This window comes from Cuculus canorus, chromosome 23, assembly GCF_017976375.1.
Source record: "Cuculus canorus isolate bCucCan1 chromosome 23, bCucCan1.pri, whole genome shotgun sequence".
Lineage (NCBI taxonomy): Eukaryota > Metazoa > Chordata > Aves > Cuculiformes > Cuculidae > Cuculus > Cuculus canorus.
In genome coordinates, this window is record NC_071423.1 from 1,484,583 (window position 1) to 1,504,113 (window position 19,531).

At 43.8% G+C, this 19,531-nt stretch overlaps 1 protein-coding gene across 3 annotated transcripts; it reads right to left on the bottom strand.

Moving 5' to 3' along the window:
• Nucleotides 1-640: 640 nt before the first annotated feature.
• On the bottom strand, nt 641-17,674 carry KCNJ1 (potassium inwardly rectifying channel subfamily J member 1). Of its 3 annotated transcripts, none has more exons than XM_054086897.1 (3): nt 17,536-17,674; nt 15,515-15,588; nt 641-2,178 (listed from the first exon to the last, which is right to left on the bottom strand). In XM_054086897.1, exon 3 carries the CDS (start codon nt 2,157-2,159, stop codon nt 1,044-1,046), a length of 1,116 nt encoding a protein of 371 aa, XP_053942872.1. In that variant the 5' UTR covers nt 2,160-2,178; nt 15,515-15,588; nt 17,536-17,674; the 3' UTR covers nt 641-1,043. The 3 variants fall into 3 exon arrangements, with proteins under 3 accessions (XP_053942872.1, XP_053942873.1, XP_009566897.1); XM_054086898.1 differs by having other exon boundaries at nt 15,515-15,626; nt 17,536-17,640; XM_009568602.2 differs by lacking the exon at nt 15,515-15,588.
• Nucleotides 17,675-19,531: the final 1,857 nt, after the last annotated feature.

Here is a 19,531-nt window from a genome sequence, read left to right on the forward strand (position 1 = left end):
CCTACACAGTTTTTTTAGTTTTCACAAGACCTTCATGCTTCAAAGGCAAAGATAATCTGTGTTTGCATTGTGGATTATTTGTGAAGGATACATCTAGACCTGGGAATTTCCTCTTTTCTCCCAGTGGATTGCTGTTCTGCCAGGTGTGAAGCGATCAATGTATTCTTCACCTTCTTTCTGGACAGTTGTCTTCAGATGTTTCCTATTTTGGTTAGCCAGCTCCTGGGGAAGTGGAGAGAAGACATCTGGAGGGTGAAACAGTTGGGAAAAAGCTGCAAAATTCCTCTTCTCCAATAACGATTCTCTGCTTCTCCTTGTTTTTTCACTTTCCATTTGCCTATTTTCCCCTGAAAGGAATCAAAGGCTTTTGTAGGAGGAGAACGGTATTTTACAGAGTTCCAGGTGCAGAAGGATGGCACGGGCGTTGTCTTTTCTGGCTTCCTAAGCACGTGCCATCCCTTAATGCTCCATTTCTGTAGAGGTACCAGTCCCAAAGAAAGAAGGAATTGCTTCAAAAGGTTCCAAAGCACTCAAGTCTTCCAGCGCCAGCGTCTGCTTTCACGGAGGACTTTGGCAATGAGAAACAGACACTTTTTTTTGAGGTTTTGGCTCCCAAGTCCCTTAGTTCCAAGAACTAAAGCTTCTTTAGTTCTGCCTTCTGTATCCCCTTTTGATGTTCTCTTTCCAGCAGCTCTGATTCTTTATCAAGTCCTAAAGCTTCTCACTATCTGTTCAGGCTTTTCAACAGACTTCGTGACTTTGGGAACTTAAATGAGTTGGGCACTCTAACATAGCAGCTTCATTAAATGTCCCATAGGTATAAAAATATAAATTCTATGAAATATATATATAGCGCATAGTTAAATAGTGTTCTGAAGATCACTGGTACTCTGGTCCTCTTTGATTTTGAGTCTTTTGAGAAGATAAATGCTGTTTTAGAGTAAAACCAAACCTGTGTGTTTCATTTTTGTTTTACTAAGTTATTAATCCTCTCAAGATCAAATTCATTATAAGAAAATATACAGTCCTGTGAATATCTGGAACTACATTTTTGTGTCACTGGTTTCACTAACTTCTGACAAGACAAAACCAGGATTGTCATAACCTTTCTTCTCTTTGGCTTTAGCTTCTTTCTCATTGTAGAGACAGAAGGCGCAGTGGGGAGTCTCCACAGCCACTGTCTTGCTGAAGTTCTGGAAGTCTACTCTGTATTTCCCTTCTTTGGTTTTGGACACAATGGGAGCAAAGCGATAACCCCAGAGCACCTCTTCTGGGATGTAGGATGTCCTCACTTGGCAGGTAGCACTGGTGGCTTCAACAGTGCCATCTAAAAACACCACCAGTTCAAAATCTTGCTGCAGGATGGTCTCTGCTGCCATGTGGAAGAATGGGCTGTTCTTATCTATGATATGATAAATAGTTAATGGGGAAATGAAGAAGAGATTCTCATTGCCAGCATCAACTACAAATTCTATGTTGACCTGGTCCAAAATGATTGTCTCTCCTTCTGGGGTAATGGTGGTCTTCAGAAGCTTCCCATAGATGTGGCTCCCAATCAGCAGACTCTTCCTGAGGTTTGCCACCCGAATAAGGAGGCAGAGCTTCCCACCGCGTTTGCTGATGACAGCGTGTTTGCTGAAGGTGATAGTCTTAGCCCGGTTCTTGGACCTCGATATCTTGGCCAAGATGGCACCACACATAAAAGAATTGATGATTACCCCCAAGATAGACTGGAAGATGAGCAGGAAAATGGCAGTGGCACATTGTTCTGTGACGCATCTGAAGCCGTAACCGATGGTTACCTGGGTCTCCAAGGAGAACAGGAAAGCTGAAGTCAGGCCGTTGATATTCTCAACACAGGGGGTGTGATTTATGGAAGGATTGAATTCTGGAAGATCTTTGTGTATGTATGCCACAACGTACCAAAGGAGACCAAACAGAAACCAGCTGCCTAAGAACGCTGAAATGAAGATAGTCATTTTGTATCTCCACTTGAGATCCAGGATAGTTGTCCATATATCAATCAAAAAGACAAACCTTGACTGTTCTACATTGCCAAACTCTATGTTACACCTTCCATCTTTGGAGACAAGCCTTGCTCTTCGCCGACTGCGTTCTCTGATGTGGCTGGTAAAGCGTTTCCGGAGGTAGTTGAACATTCCCTCTGCTGATAGTGTTCTGGAGAGTAAGAAATAATAAACATTATGCATAATGCAGGTTTCATTTATACCTGCAGGCAAGGAGTAAATTCTGATGAAGTCTCAAGACACTTGTGTAGGGAAAAAAGTATATGATTTGCATATTTTCCCTCGGCTGGTGGGAAAAAGTTCCAGTAAGTGTATGAGGGAACTAACAGATTTTTGCCTAAGGAGCATTCCAGCAGAAATACTCATTCTGGTTTGTTCAGTAAACTTCAAATCGGTCAACTGTTAATATTGTCCCTTGTTCTGCTGAGTAAGTGGGGGCACAGAGAAGCAGGTTACCTCATGGTGGACATACGTTGGAAAAACTGGAGGGGAGAGGCTGGGGTTTGAGGAGGTCTTTCTGCCCTTTGGAAGGTGAAGTGAGACCTGTCCGTGTTTGTGTGTGGTTACATCGACATCAGGAGACTCTGGATGTGATGTGGATAGTGAATTTAGGAAGAAATAAGAGGAGATACAGAAGACATAATTAAGACAGAGATGCAGTTATTTTTATCTTAGGTTGGGTTTGAGAGTATATTTAAGAGTCTATAAGTATATATACGTTTTGGAGCTCTTATACATACACAGATTTCAAACTCCGGATTCACAAAAGCATCTCAAATAGGACTTTAGGGTGAGAATAAAAGAAAAGATTAAATGTCAGCAGCAGGAGAATTGGGTTTTTACTCACCACAAAGGTAACACTAAGACTAAAGAATCGGATTCAGGAATCCATTCTTAAAGGAAAGTGTGGCTCTGCATCCCTGATAATTTTGCCATTCATGATTGGCCGTGTTCACAGGAGACCCAAGGAATTCTGGTCATTGGTGGAGAACGTGCTCCAGATGTGTTCAGACTGGAATTCAGATCAACCTTTGTTTGGAAAATTCCCAGTCTTGGATACTCAGGCATGAGGAGAGGTTGACCCACTACAGAATTAGGGGTTGCCTGCTACATTCATGAGCAGATCGAGGGTCTGATTTTGTCCCCAAACTTATGAATGTTCTTAGAAGAAGTAATTGATTTCAGAGTTAATCGCCCTTTAAGTACAAAATGTGTTTCCTTGCCGGAGAGGATGTGTCTGATTCGTGTACAGTACAAACCCACCCTGAAAGCGTACCCTCGTGTGCCTGTTTATTCAGCCTTTGTTAGACAAACTTCTTCTCATGCCGCTGCATTTAGCTGTGTAGTGTAATCGTATTTCTTGAGGGCAAAATGTTTCTGCGTAAAACCAACTGAAATGAAGAACTTGAGGGGAAAACATTCTCACCGGTGACTCACGTGAAGGACGTCTGAGCTTGCTGTGTCCCTAAGGACAGTGTGTCCCCAGACACACGGACCTGAATAGTTTGGGGTCCTGCAGCTGCTATGGATGATGTTGGCTTTAGAAGGACCTTTTGAAGAGTGCATCTCTGATCAGGAGATGCTGAGGCTTTGTGGTGTTTTGCTGCTGTTGCTTTGCTGCTGCCTTCCCAATTGAGGGTGACACCAAAACAGCCTTTAGGGATTATTGGGGTGTTTTTTAGATGCAAGCTGAAGGTGCCACCACACTTACCTGAAACCTTAACTCATAGCTCTGTCCTACCCAGGCTTCCTTTTTGGCTAGAAGCTAAATGCTTAGGCTAAAGTTGTTGTCAGATGCACTGCCCAAATGTCACTTGATTTCATGGCTGAATAATGTGCTTAAATACCTGTGGCAACAGTTGTTTGGCCTCTTTCAGCCCTAATTTCTTATATCCAAAATGGAGATAATCCATTTTGTAGTAGGGCATGTAGTGGACTACATACACTGATGTGAGTTTAGTGTGAAACATCTCATTTAACCCCAGTCATCTACCTCTGGGCCAGTTGTGCAGCTGACTCCTAACAGACAGGAAAGAAAGCATAAGTGCCTGCAGAGCCCTCTTGCCTCGTCACCCCAACTGTCTTATGGAGGAATGGGTGGCTCTTTGGCAAAGTCTTTCTCGCGTTTACTCTGTAGGCATCTAGATCGACTCAGAGAAGCTAAACCAGAAATCCTTCCATCAGGCATCATTATGGGGGCCAGAGAAAACATTTAGCTCTGACCTTCAGTACCAAAGGGAAACTATTGTATTATCAACGATGGAGTCTAAGTACAAATTAATTACATTTTGTAAAGCCAGAAGTAAGTTCTATTATTTAATGTCCTTGTTTGTATAAATGGCCCTGAGAATTAACTTGTCTCGTACTGATGCCTGCCTTCCTCACCGAGACTGAAACCACCTTTCTGCTTTGCTCATTAAAATTAGAATGAGTAAAACGAAGGTCACTTCTGTTGTAATGTAGCTTTTCACTGTTTTAAACCTCTGCTCTTGAATTTATTGGTTGTGAATGTAGCTGACAAAAGTTAAAGTTTAAGCACACATCTGAGGAAGGGGGGGATGAGGTGACTTTCTAAACAATCCTCAGGTTTTATTTTCCTGATGCGCTTTTAATATGTTACTCTTATAGTACATAGTTTGAGAAAAACCAAATATTCCTTGTAAAGCACTATTCAAAGAAGATTTCCAGTATTTCGCTCCGAACGTTCCTATTTATTGAGCAAAACCATGCAGCTCCAGTTATGGCTGGTGGTTGGTTTTGTCGTTTTCTGCAATAATGTGGATGTTGACTGTCATTGCCAGACTAACACAGTGTGCAAAATGCTGAGATGCCCCACTCTGTGCATCATAAACTCCGTGTTGTGTCCATTTGGCATAGCTGAGCTACTGCAGGCTTGCTGCTCATCCTGGTGAAAAGATAGGAAGAAAGAAATCTGAAGGAAAATTCAGGCTTGTAATCTGCCCATCTACTCCTGCAGGGGCTGTGATAAATCCAGACCACAATTCTGGCAGATCTGATTCAGCGTTCTTTGGAAATCTGAGCAATCAGCAGGACACACAAATCAACAGAGAATAACCACAGAAGAGATAGAAGAGAGATAATTGGTGTGGTCATCAAACTGGAAACTTGAAAATAGATCCTGAACTTTACCACTCTTCTCCTGCCTCTTTAACCTCTCCAGAGGCTGTTTTACAAGCCCTGATATGCTGCACCAGGAAGATCAAAGCAGCAGAGGAATCACGCCCTTCTCCAGGCAGGATGACAAAGGAATTCTCCCTTTCTTGCTCTCACAAATGGCATTGATTTGCTTCACCTGGAGAAAAATCCCCTTCTGCATGTCCACACTGTGAGTGCATTGGAGTCTGGAGGAGATCGTATAAAGCAAGTTACATAACGCAGCGCTGAACGTCCCTAAGTTTAGATCGACCAAGGTAACCCAATTCCAGCCTAGCTAATATTTACCAGGATATGCTTCCTGTTGGGCCCAAACAAACAGTATTGCTGTCTGTCTCATACGTGCAATTCCTTGTTGCGAGAGTTAGCAGAGTTGCTGCTGTCCCCGGGCACAATGTGTTTATAGAAAGTGCACTGCACTGCTGGTAATCTTAAACAATGGGGCGTTTACCAATAAAAGTGCTCAATGAATAAAGATGACATGTCAAGGTTAGCTATGAAAACAAGGGGGTTCCATTTCCCTGTTCCACTCTTGTATTTCACAGGGATCACTAGAGTAAGCAGAAACCTTTAGATTTTTGTTCTCAAATTCCTGATCTTTCCTAACTTCTCAGTTCCTCCACCCAGAATATTTGATAAATGCCCAGAAAGTCAGTTGCTAACAGCTGCATTTTCTACCACCTTCTTTCTCTGTGTTCCTGCAAGTAGGGAACAACCATCATTACAGTTCCTGATAGTTCCTCGGCTCACTTACAAATGTAACCAACTGGTACTCTTTGCTCCAACTTGCTTGAAATTGTTTTGTTTTGAAGCATTTTGAATGTGGAGATAACAATCAGTAACTTTGATCTTTGCATAAGTCCATTGTGCAACACTGTGTGCGGATCACATTATTCCAAGGAAATGGCTTTAATCTCAGCCACGTGCAACACTTGAGAAGATCAGCGAGTGAAGGAAGGGGAAGGTGTTTAATGTTTGACAAGAACAACGTTCCATCACCTGCTATTTCACTGAAGTTCTGATATCTGTGGATTCACATGTATTTCTTCCCTCACAGCAGTGGATGGATGAGCAAAGTTGGCAATACCCAATTGTTAGTGGGAAATGGTATAAATGAAAAGCAGCCCAGTGAACCCGCAGCTTTTGTTAGAAATCTTTGTTGGGGATTCAGATGAAGTTCTAAGAAGCTTAAGTAGAAGAAATAGAGATATGGAGTTAAAGGATTATTTTTTCAGCCCTGTTCAGGTCTTTACAAAACTCAGATCTTCTTTCACTGCTTTCTGTGATTTTCTTTTTATTGAACTTCCTCTGAACAAAGTATATGAAATATCCAATTCCTAATGCCTTATAAAATCCTTTTTTATTCAAAAAGCAAACTATAACACTTAGTCTCATGGTGTATTATCTGCTGGCTGCTTTGTCACTGAGCCCTTTGGAGAGTACAGCTCATTTACCCTTCGCTGGCTGCCCTGGGTAGAGCAGGAATGTGCCTGTTGTAACGAGATGACAATTGCGGCGTCCAATCTCCCTGGCTCGCTGCTTGTATCAAACTTATATCAGAATCAAGGATCGCTGAACCTCTGTTGAATCACTTGTAAGTACAGCAAGAATGTAAGCCCACTTCAAGCGGTCGGTTAGCCCTAGGGATATGCCTGAAAAGAATCCGATTTACACCATTAATTGTGCTCACTTTATGTTTTTGAGGGACACATTAAGCGAAGGGATGAGTCCTGCTGGCACCGGCAAGCTGACACGGGCAGCTTTCTTCTTGGACCTGGTAATGTTTTCATTAAGTATTTATTGCTGGTAGCAGATCTGAGCACTGGACACAGTGACTGTGTCTCCAGAGTATTGACTGAAATGCCTGTTCCACCCAGCAAATACGATCCTTCAGTCCGGCTCAGCATGCTAATCCGGGAGTTTTGTCACAGCTCCAGTCCAAGTGACTACATTTTACCAACCTAAAGTCCTAAAGGAATTTCTAGTTGGTACACCGAAGGATCTTACACCGTGCCTTGTCCTCCCGCCTGCAATGTAGAATTGCTGTAGGATCTTAAAGAGCTGCCCTTTTCTAGTGCAATGATGGCCATTTTTCAGCAGGAGATGCGAAGTGGCACCTGCCCACTTGTGGGTTGTGCATTAACTTATAGTATCCACTGGGAGTATTGAAGTATCTCAAGAAGAGATATCTTTCATCTCAGATTACTGTAAACCCATAGGTGTGATCTAACCAGCTTTGTGCAAGTACCTAATGAAAGAGTGCTCTTAAGGGCTGCCTTTCCTCTTTAGATAGGGAGGAAGGAAGTTTCATCCTTCTTTCTTTCAAACTGGCTGAACAAGGGCTATTTCAACCACTCTACCAGTAATACAACCAGTAATACAACAAGGACATGAGCTATCCCCCATGTTCTGATTTTTAAGGGAAGGAAACATGTATTCTGACATATATTGATGCTACAAGAGCTGTGGGTTGCCTAAGGGACTAAGTCACTTTATTAAGACCACTCTAATGCGCTGCCAGCCTATAGCAGGGGGGATTCTGAGCCTCTGCCTGAAAATCAGATCTCTCTTCTCATAATGTTTGGTAGAGTTTGCTGCCTGGTGCGTTCTGCTGCTGAGCTGCCCTAGTGTTGCTTGAGTGCACCTTGGAGTCAAAGTGCACCTTGGAGTCGAACATCCCAGAAGGTTTCAATGATAACAGCAGTACCTATTGTACCCAGGAATGTTGCTTGCACCGTGACATCTATGCATGGTTTGAAAAGATAGTCTGCAGTTTCCCCTCACAAAGCTGACTTGAAAGAGTAACTCATTGATGAGATAACTTAAAGAACAGGCGCTGCAGCATTGGGACTCAAGCAAATCATATTTTCTGAAAGCTCAGGAGTCTTTGGGGTCCTCAAAAGCTAAAATACTTACTTAAGGTGTATAAGTAAATGATGGACAGCAGTAAAGGTGTTATTATCATTGATAGCAATCAATAACTTTGTAATTAGTGCCGCACACAAAATTAATCCATGACTACATCTATTGGGGGAAAGAATTGAAAGACTTCAGCTGACTGGGGAGCAAACGCTGCATCTGATACAAGCAAACACCGTTATGGTTTTGGTCTGCCTCCAAAAGGAGCGTTTCTTCCTGCCCTGTGTGCCACAGCGGTGAGAGGTCAATGCCAGCCCACAGCCGCTCCCTTCCTGCCACGTACCTGAAACCTGGCAAATCTCTAGTCCAGGCAAAAACATTTGCTGTCACCTTCCAGCAATGACTGCTTCATAAGCACTGAAGAAAACTCATTTATTTGGTGTTTTTCCACTGATGGACAAGTTCCATGGCTAGACCTTGTCTCCCATAGCACCTTCTGCCGTGGCAGAGAATTCCCACGCAGCGAATGACCATCACCATCAGGTGAAGATGTGCAGTCACGCTGGGACTCCTGCCTCTGGAGAGCCGAGACCCAGGAGCTGAGCTGTCATTACTGTACAGCAGGATTTCCTGACAGAACTATTTCTGTCTTCAGATAATTAGATTTCCACTGGAAATATTAGATTTTCATTAGGAAGCGGCTCTCAGGGGGAAATCGTTCCTCAAGCAAATTGTACCTTTGGGGATTTGTAATTTGGTCAAAAAAACTCCAAAAAAATCATTCTCATTGGAGTGGATGTGTGCATATTTGGTGTGGTTGGGTTTAACGATCTCAAAGGTCTTTTCCAACCTAGTGATTCTATGATGCATTGTTGTGGTTGGAAGAGAATAAAAATAGGGATTTAAGTCACCAACAGTGGTTCTAGTGCTGTATTGTACTCTAAGAGAATTAGGTTTGAGTTACTGAGAAGTCTTGAAAAGAAAACATTTTGCTTTTTGTTGAAGGTTTCTAAAGGGGAAGGGTGGGTTTTGTCCAGTCACTTTTCCTCTCCGTTGCGAGAAAAAGTCTTTGCACTCTCGAAGTGTGGGAAAGGTGGGTTGTCATACATTCCCATACATACGACCGAGCGCAGGAGCTGCCTATAACCAAAGAGCAGTAGGAGATAGGCTGGGGAGGCAATCCTGCACAAACACCACCCATAAAAGTCACAGGGAAACTGGACAGAGTCATGTGAGCCAATTCACGTTCTTTGCTGAAGTATTTAAGGGGTTGAATGATTAACTCACAATTTATTCCTACAGGTTGGCAATGTCAAGTCTCAGTCCCCAGCACCGTGTGGCAAAAGGGCTTTCGGCAGGAGCCCCGAAGGCTGAGGCAGCTGACTCGAGCATCAGCAGCACGGCTAGAAGAGAGCCATTGCCCACGGCAAAACCTCCTGTGAACAGTTCTCACCCTGCTTTGGCATCTAATCATAAGGTATCTCGGCATTACCGTGTCACAGAAAAGCTTCCCTTCATGTACACCCTCCTTCCGAAGTGCCAGTGAATTTAAACTGATTGTGGCTTCATACGACCCTGAAAAGGACCCAGCTCAGGGCGTGGGGAAGATTGCTGACAGAAAACATGTAGCGCTGTTGCAACGCTTCTCGATGTGGTTGGAAAAAGGTTCTTATTTGCTCAATGCAAAAGAAAAGCACAAAGTTGGTCTCCCTGCACTCTGTGCGGTGCTAAAGGAACAAAAGCAAGAAAGCAAGTGTTGCCATGATAAAAAGCTTTCTCTCACTAGTTCACATCACAGGGAATTGCTAATTCCAGCTCCAGGGGAGAAAAACAGTAACAGAATAGTCAGGATAGACTGCAGCAGCCCTGCTAGCCCTGCTGTGTGGTCAGATTCTGCCTGTTTGGTCAGCCTTTGGGGCAGGATTCGACGTATTATTTGTCAGATCTGCAACACTCCCTCTGTGTGAACCGATGAGGGAAAGGCAAATGGGCACCTAGCCTGGAGGATACCACAGTGGGAAGAGTTCTTTTGAATTCTGCTACTGTGTTTTTATGATATAGACGGCACATAACTCACTGATGCCGCAACCAGGTGCTTGTAACTCATGGTGTGGGTTGCACCCTGCATTGCTCTGCTGCAATCCTTCACCTGCTCACAGACCAGGGTAAAGAGCGCAGCGGGTGGTTACCCTACACAGCAGCTCGGGAATATTTTCGTGTCATGTTAAAAGCACTGTCCTATTGCAGTCCTTACCTTCAGCTAGGCTGTAACTTTAGTATCTCAGTCTTTTGTGGTTATCAAGGTGACTTTGATTTCTAAACTGGCAAAAACCCCACTATGCTGTGCTGGTTTGTTGCCAATCACTCGCCTATAGCAGCATAACATTGGTCTTGATAACCCAGATTGGAATCCCTGCGTCTCCTGGTTCCCGTTGGGAACCTCAGCCCCGAGCAGTTCTCAGATAGTAGGGCTAGGAGAGAAAAGAACTGGAGATGTCCCAGATGATAGATGGCAGCCACGTTCTGCAGCAGAGCCTGCAGCTGTGGAATGGGAAGGACACGAAGAGGAGAATGCCAGATTCATCAGTCGGGAAAGAGGCAGTTGTTGAGCTGTGGCCCTGGATCTATGGTCTCACCCTGTTTCCCTTGCATTACAACTCATGTTCCCTGTCTGCAAAGGAAATGAAAGCAATTCCACTACTTTCCATGTGACTGTGAGGCTATTCCACTATCAAAAAGGTTTTTTCATGAGGTTGGGTGTTATTTTATCACAAAGCAACTTTTGGACTGCCCTGCCCTGTTAGAGTAGGATGTTGCTTCAGTAGCAACTGAAATGAACCCTGAACGCAGCCATTGCTTGTAAAGTATTGAGAGACCTTTCAGGAGGAATTGTGGGCTATAAATAGAAATTATTGCTATTTTTTTCATATGAAAGGCAGTGTTTTTTGTATTTTATTCTATTGCTGTCTTAAGGTAAACAAAGAATAAAGTGAGGAAGGCTTTCTCTCAAGGTGAATGTGTGTGTGCAGGTGTAGCTTTCTCCCTGGATAGTTTATACCCCTGAGCCGTGTGTAAGGCAGTTTTCAGCCCTTGCATATCTCATTTGTCAGAGATTAAACTCATGCAACATCACAGAATAAGTCCCGTACTGCTCGTTACTCAGCACTTCTCACCCCCTTCCTTTAATAACTCATATTCGCACAAGGTAATCCCCTAGACCGAGTTTATAGAGGTATTTTCCACTATTAGTTCTTCTGCTACCTCCCTGGCTGCTCACGGGTTCTCTGCTAGGTGCACTGGTTTGTCATTGGTTTGCAATCGAGTTGTCCCTGCATCTTTAATTTCTGTACTGAGGATCACAGGTTCTCTTTGGAATATTAACAGCCCATTGTCTTCATGAGTGTGTGGTGGGTCCCTCTGCCCGTATCCTGTCTGTTGTTCGGAAGCTTTCCCGTGGGCATGTTGAAAGGAGTATCACTCCAGACCTGCTCTCATTAATAGGACTTCATTTTCTTGACTTGCATTTGACCTCTGAAGAACCGCCCTGGTGGATATGATCTGCCAGGTGGGCTCCAGCTGGTAACAGAGGAGAGGGGAGCATCCGGGAGGGGGAATGCAGCCCCTCAATTCCTACTGTATATCTAAAAAACAAAGAAACCAATGATGAAAAGGGAAAGGATTCATTGCATTCTTGAACAGATGCATGTTTTCTTGTACCAGTTTGGATGCCACAGGCTCTCTCCTACAGGAGGTCCTTTGTGTATCCATCCAGCTGAGCTTACATTGAAGCACATTGTGCGCCGTTGATCTTCCAAGCTTCCTTTTCTCCTGGCTGGCCCTGCGTGTCTGTCACAGCAGCTGCGAGGTGGATTGGCATTTGCCGGCTGATGCTTAATCAGTCGAGGTTCAGCAATAGCTGTATCAGACACCGGTAGTCTGGAAGCTTTCTTTTCATCATGCAGTGCTCCAATCACAAGGTTGGCAGTGCCGCAGACTTTGATTGGCAGATTTTGTCCTACTGATGGTTCCTGAAGCTTGATTTCTGTGATGTTCAACCAAGCTCTCCAGATACATCTTGCCTCATTACAGCCTCATCCCAATATTTCCCTTCCCTCGGCTCTTCTTGCCTACTGCATTGTGACGGGGGTGACAGCTGTCATTCCAGTGCCTTTCGTAGGGATGTACAACACTGATGGCAGCCCCTGCCATGGCGTTTAAAGCCAGTTTGAGGGTCTCAAGATGAAAAAGCCTGCCTTCAGAGATTCCCAGCTGAAGTCAGAGGTACTAAAGGTGTTTGGTGCTCTTTCATACAAGATCTGATGAAGCGAATTTTGTCAATCTGAATTAGAGCCTGTTTGTGCCTAGTAAATTAGTTAACTTGTTCCTGTGATTTAGTACAACCAAATATCATGAAAGCTAAACAAATTTCAGGAGCAGAGCTCGAGGATCACACTCAGTAGGCAGCTATTTGCCTAATGTCCTACTTTTTTTCACATTTGCAGGAAGAAAATAGCTTTTAGATACATGAGTACCTGAGTATTCCCTGAAAGACCAAAACTCAAAATTGCCCCTTTTAAGGCTAATTTCTGCTTTCAAGGCCAAGCACAGTGCCCTTTGAAGATACTGAGGAACACGGGCTGGGAATTTAAAGACAGGGACAGTCTGCTATCCCTGAGGCAGACAGTATCTCACCAGCAGAGCTTTTTCTACGCCAACCCTTCAGTTATTTTTGTGTTCCTAATTATTTCTATAAGTGTAATTACCTCGCAAGACATTCTTGGCTTTCAGTATGCATTGAATGAATTATTGACCCATCACATAGGTCGTTGATGTGAAGAGACGTATGAACAAACTGGGTGCAAAATAGCTACTTTGCATTCTTAATAGCAACCGTAAGCCATTAATAACTTTGCAGCCTGATGCACTCGGAGCCTGCACAGTTTTGGTTTGACATGCATATGGTTCAGTTCATCCTCAGTGTAATTTGAAATTCATTGGGCATGGACTTCATCTCCTTATGCTACTTTAAAATCTCTCCTGTGTTGAGATGCGATATGCTAATTCTAAAGTTTATGGCTGACTTGAGATGCTACATTTGAAAAATCACATCCAATTAAATCAACTTATTACCAAGGTCAGAGACCAGTATTCAGCACATTTTATTCCTTGCTGTTTTACAGCAAAAACTAAACTTACCGAGTATATTGTGTCTCAACTCATAAACAAACTACTCTGCCCTAATAAGAAGGCTTCTGGCTGCAGGACCTGGGAGACAGTCAAGGTATAAAGCATTCTCTGGAGAGCCCAAATAGCTGAGCTCAGTTTCTGACACGTTTGTTTATGTACTATGGGACAAGCGCTCTCCCCTTCGTGTCTGCTTCCCCATCTATTCGCAAGATGGAAGTGAACTTCAGGTGTTGTGTGGCTAAATTCAATAATTGCAAATAGATTTAAGACCTCTTGAATGCGTTGCCACGGACTGGCAACATGGCATCACCTGGCTGGCGTCAGAATTGTAACAGAGCTGCAATTCTAGGAGAATATTTATGAGAGATACCCAATGGCTACCTTGGCAGGAAAGTGTTTATTATCGATGAAGAAGAAAAGCTTTTGCATGCATAATATTGTCATATTTTCAGCAAGGAGTGAAACAGAAGGGGATATGCTGTGACTTTTTTTTTGGATGGACAAATACTAAGTCGATTTCCAGATTCTTTTGCCAATGAAAGTCTAAGTTTAGATTTATTAGGAGTCCCTAAACTGTGCAAGTCTTTGTATACAAATTATGCTTTCACCAAGTGCCCAGAGGCCCTTTCTGCCTGTTAAGGTTCAGCATTTCCTGAAGGAGGTCCTTGTGTTCCACAGACAGAGAAGTGAGAAGCATGTTGAATTCTTAGGTACCCTTCACAAATAGCCTACTGCCTCATTTCCCATGGAAAATACAATTTAACCTGCACAGGCATCTTACATCTTTCCTATTCATTTAGGAGCTTAAGTCTTGCTGGAATTCTCTGCGATGTCAATACATTCCACCAGCCTGAGGGAACTTACTGAAGTGCCCACATTAGCAGCTCAGGTGTCTCCGAGTTCCTCCCAGCTGATAGAAAACAGCATCTCAAGGTGAATTGCTTCCAGCCAATTACTGGTCTTGAACTTACCTGTGTCTCCAGCTACACAGGCAGCTCTAGGTACCAAGATTTCTATTTTGAGTTACATTTCTGCTTCTGTTAAGTGCCTAACCCGAGCCTGGGACTAAATTACTTCCAAAAGTGAGGCTCTTACCTCAATTCTTAACAAGCTTTTAAAAATCTTGTATTGGGTGCCCTAGTCCATGCAGAATTCAATTATGTAGCAGACCTCGGGGTGTGATTGAGATTTCCAGAGTCCTACTAAAGCGGTGTAAACCCAGCCAAGGATTTACTCTCACCTCACTTTACCCCTCAAAATGTTAGAAAAGCCCAGGAGCTAATCTAAGAGTGACACCGGAGTTAGAGTGCGTATGAGGACTGGAGGAGCTGTTGTTCACAGCATCTCATCCCACCTGCCCTCCACCAGGCTGTGTGAGCAACCTGGTACCATCATCATCAAGACACAACCTTCAAATTGTAAATGAGTAAAGGACACGAGATTTAACTCCCTTGTTTTATCTCTCGACATCAGCAAACATTCACACACAGGATGGCCATTCGGATCGCAGTAACTGCATCCTGTGATGCAAACACCACTTGTATAGCTGCTTGGTTTTCTCTTTGGGCAGAAATTCCTAGGGCTTTAAACAATGTCTTGCTGTTTGTTGCCTGGTCCGTGGTTACCCTGTGCACATTTCTCCCTACGATATAGAAGGTAGCTGAGAGTTTATTAAAATAGGAGCCAACTAAAATTACTTCGCATTTATCATGGGATGCTGCAGAGAAATTTTACCCTTCACTGTAAAATCCAGAAATGAGTAAAACCCTCTTACCTCTGTGAGCACTCAGTATGGAGAGTGCAAACTCATCAGCCACCCACAGCCTGAATGGGCTCCGAGTTACCTGTTCTGTAGGAAAGCCTTGTGAAGCTATTCAGGGTGGGCTAACAAAAAACTCTGAATGTTAACTACAAAGCTGCTTTTTCTCCAGCTACCATCCTGTTTTACAGACAAGAAATACAGTATCTACTGCTAGTACATCTTTCGGTGGGTTCTGGTGCTGAGGAATAGGCAACTGGCACTTCTGGAGCAACTTGGCTTGGAAGGAAGATCTGCATTCCTGTGTCAAACGCCCTCATTTCCATTGCAGTTCAAAGACTTAACGATGCACCTTAACCATCTGTTAAGGTGAGCTGCTGATTACAGCTGAAAGGCAAGAGTAGCTTTCAGATGTGGGGTACTCAGAACCTTGGGGCTGGAAAGTGCTTTCACCGTGACCACCCTCACTTCAAGAACCACCCAGCTGCCCCAGAATTTCACTGCTTACCAGCTACAGGGGTGGGTCCACAGAGCTTCTGCCAAGTAAATGTGAATGCCCAGAGCTGCTCTCTTACATTTCTCCTGAAACAGCCAAGGACGAACAATAGATCTGGATGGAGCTGGAGACCAGCAAGAAACTCAGTGGAGGGAAATGAGGCATGAGAGTCTCTTTCCACCACTGTCTCACCACCTCCCAGCCCCCTGCTTCCTTCACACCCAAATACAAATCCCTGATTAAGACTTAGTGCCCTTTGCCCTCCTCCTTTCCCACTCCACGCATTGCTCCCACTAAATAGAGCTGTGTTTCCAAGTCCTCATGTACCCCCTCCAGCCTCTTGCCGTCTGTGTTTCCACCCAGGAGCCCAACGCCCTCCGCTCCTCCAGCTCACGCAAACACCACCTCACCCACACGCTTTGTGCCACCTCGCTCAGCTCCCCGGTCCTCAGTCAGGAGCTCAGCAAAGCAGGGGCAGGATCCAGTGGCCCCAGCTGTGCCGGGATGTACAACTGTAAATTATGCCTAATTAGATGTGTCAGCAGGGGCCGAGGCGCTGATCCAAAGGCACCTATAGGACTATGGGTAGAAGGAGGGTGTGCTTGGTGCTGCCGCTGCCCAGCATGACTGAGTTAAAGTTTGTATAACACACGTACCACCGCTCAGGAGCTTCTGGCTTGATTAGGAATTAGCTGCAAGGATCAATCCCTGGGCGCTGCATTAACACTGAGCTAGTCAGGCGCTGCAGGGTGTCTAACGCTTGTTAACACTTAACGATGACCAAAGCTTTTTTACGCTACACCTTATTGGGTTATTTTAACAGAATTTAAGAAAATACTGGCAGTTATTAGATAAGCACCCATGGGAAAAGGCTGTGGTATAGGAAACGGAGGCCATCAGCACAGATGGGGCACCTGTTTCTTCCTGATCGTTCAAACCATTACTTTGTTATTTTCATAATTTGATTCTTTAATGGCCATTTCCCCCTTCTCAAGCGGCGAGGTTGCATCATGCAGAAAATTGGTTTGTTTAAGTAAGAACTCTTATGGTGTCTTTCATCAAATGTTCTCAGAGAACATTACTAATAATTCATTAAAGGGGCACTGTCAGCTGGAACACTTTTAATTACCATTTTCTGACAAGTCAACCCTTAAGTGCTGTGCCCTGATTTTTAGATTTATTGCTAACACATATGCAGATTTGTCTTTTTCCCTGCTGCTGTTTATATGGGTTGAGAAAAGTAATTGACTGTGAGATTGAGGAAGTGAACCATGCACTACATGTTGTCATGCCCAAAATGGAAGATAATTTAAGGGTGGTTACTGTTTTTTTTAACAGTAGTTTTGAGTAACTCGTTACTGCAGCTTCCGAGCATCTCAACGAATCTGAATGTAGCGAGCTCTCGCTGCGTGCCCCGCTGCTGGGAAACCGAAACACCTTGAACTTAAGGTATAGATAGCTGTGAAAATCGTTACTTGCTGTTCGTTAACTGTCTGGATACAGTTGCTTAGCCTTTAAGTAACCGAGGTGAACGCTGGCTGGTATTAATACAGGGTTAAACCAACACTACTGGCAGCTACCACACAACAGTGAATACGCCGTGAACTTGGATCGGCTTCTCCCACCCTTGGTTGTTTGCACAGCCAGACTTTAAGGCCTTTCCAAGCCCGTGCCACTGTCAGAATTCCCACTCAGCGCTCCCAGAGATGAGCAATGCCTGAAGCGTTATGTTCCCCCTCCTGGGTCTGAGGTGACTAGAGCAGAAGTTGAGATTTTCTTCAATAACCTGTTTTATGGGAGAAGAAGCTGAGTTATCAAGAGGGCTATCCAAGGAAAGGCAAAAGTTAAGTGAGTAAAGACTAGAAGCCGTGCATCTTATACCCTCTATACCCTCAGAAAGGATTCTCCAGTTGACTTGCTGTAGCCGCTGGTAACAATTTTGTGCAAGGGTGCAAAAGGGACAATTTATCTGATAATAGGCTGGATTTTCTCAATCAACTATTAAGAAAACCATATGGCCCTGAGCCTCTTACCTTGTGTTGTAAGTGGTGAAGGTGACTGCAGAAGGAGAAAAAGCTGCTCTGCTTCGTCTCCCCTAGACCATGCAATTTCCACAGGACTTTGGTCCAACAGCTTCTGTATCAAAGGAAGAAAGCCCAAGGCCCTTTTTGGCTTTTATGTGTGGCTGTGTCAGCTCAGACTGGTTGCCAGCTCATCTATATGCAATGGCTCATTAACGTTGAGGCTCGGTTTATATATGGTATGTGAAAGGCAGAGGAATGGCTGCTGGATGGAGGAAAAACACAGCAGAAGTGTTGAGTAGGGAAAGCAGTGCAATATTACATGAAGAAGCTGACATTACTCTCACTGTCACCAACGTCTCTTGTCCGATGCCACCAGTACAAGCGCAACAGAAGCATCTCGGTGACTTGTGAGGGTCGGGCCTTTTCTTTGCATGAATGGTGTGATTTTTGGGAAGAACTCAATGCCTCTTGATACCTTCCTTATTCTGCAGAACCCTTTGCAGTTTGATTTATTTGGTTTGTGCTGTATGAGATGTCTGCCCTTGCCCAAATTCCTGCCTAGACTTTCCTTCCTAGGTTTGATCCAAGACCCAGAGTCCGTCTGAACTCTTTGCAGCAGGGTTAACCCGTGGCTGTAAAGCTGCCGTTACTTTTTCTGCAGCACTGCTGTCTTGGAGCTTAAAGGAATGGGCATTTCTCGTATTTCTCAATCCTTTGCATCCTGTCGATAAGGGATCGAGTGACCTAAGTCTGGAATCATCCCACATTACCTACAGCACACAACAATTAGACGTATATTAAAGCTAATTCTTCTGGTTCCTCTAGAGCTTGAAGGCATTTCTTTGTGCTTTAAGACAGTTGTCTAAGGATGTGTTGCCTTGTAACAGTGCCCATCCTTCTCCATCAGCAGAGAGAGGACTTAGATAGCTGGAGTAGGTTATATCCCTATCTTTTGGAGGCCCGGTGGAAATAAAGGTGTCCAACCCTCAACATTACAATTCCCAGACTAGACACTGATCTTCCCTCGGTTATACAGCAATAAGAACCCAGAGCTTCTAGCCACCTGCGAGGGCTGGGTGGAGGACACCCTGCAGGCAGGATCCTCTGATTCTTAGAGGAGTTTGGGACCAGAATTTGTATGTTGAAAAAAGTTATTTAACGCTTGAGCAGAGCTAGACCTGGTCACAGAAACCACCAGGAGCTGTGTGATTCTGTGACTTAAGCATTTGCCCCAGAGTGTTCCAATGACAAAAATCACTGCTAGAAGGACTTAAGCTCTGTTATGAGCCATCCCATGGTTTTAATATCTCCATCATTAATATTACATTTGATAATACTCAAGTAGCACTTTTCATCTCCAAAGCATGTCAATCCACCTCAACATTCCTCTGAGACAGGTATGCAGGTAATGATACCAACTTGTATAGGCTTTTCTAGCACCAGGAGTCTATGGAATTGCTCCAGATACTTGTACCAGGAGCTAAATAATGTGGTATACTCTGAACTAATCTGGTTATCCAACCCAAACCATTCTATGATTCTATTATTCTATTTTTATACTGTGCCTAGTCCATGCAGGAATCCCGTTGTTTTCACCTATTGGCAGTTCATGATGGCACAAATTAATATTCTTGCATCACACAAAGTCTTGCAGATTGTTTAACATGATTTTTCAAAGCAGCAAGCTAGTTCTCCTGCAACGAAACGCAATGAGATTTTTTCCCAGTAGCTTCAAAGAGCATAGTTGAGCCCTTAAAGGGATTTACTTCTGTTAAATATTATCCTTAAAACTGAGAAATTAAAAGCAAAAGGGCTTTCTTCCTTCTTCCTCTAAGACACGTCAAAAGAATATTATAAAAAAGAATAGCTTTCCACAGCTTTCAGAAACTCCCCAAGTGAATTTCAATTGCGGGTTTTTAGGAAAGAGTATAATTAACAACTTTATTCATTCTGGAGCCAGAAAATTATTTCTATATTTGGCAAGAAAAAAAGCAGAGCAGAGGAG

Excerpts from the sequence above, each read along its gene's own strand:
- KCNJ1 (XM_009568602.2), bottom strand. The coding sequence starts at position 2,159 with ATGTTCAACTACCTCCGGAAACGCTTTACCAGCCACATCAGAGAACGC.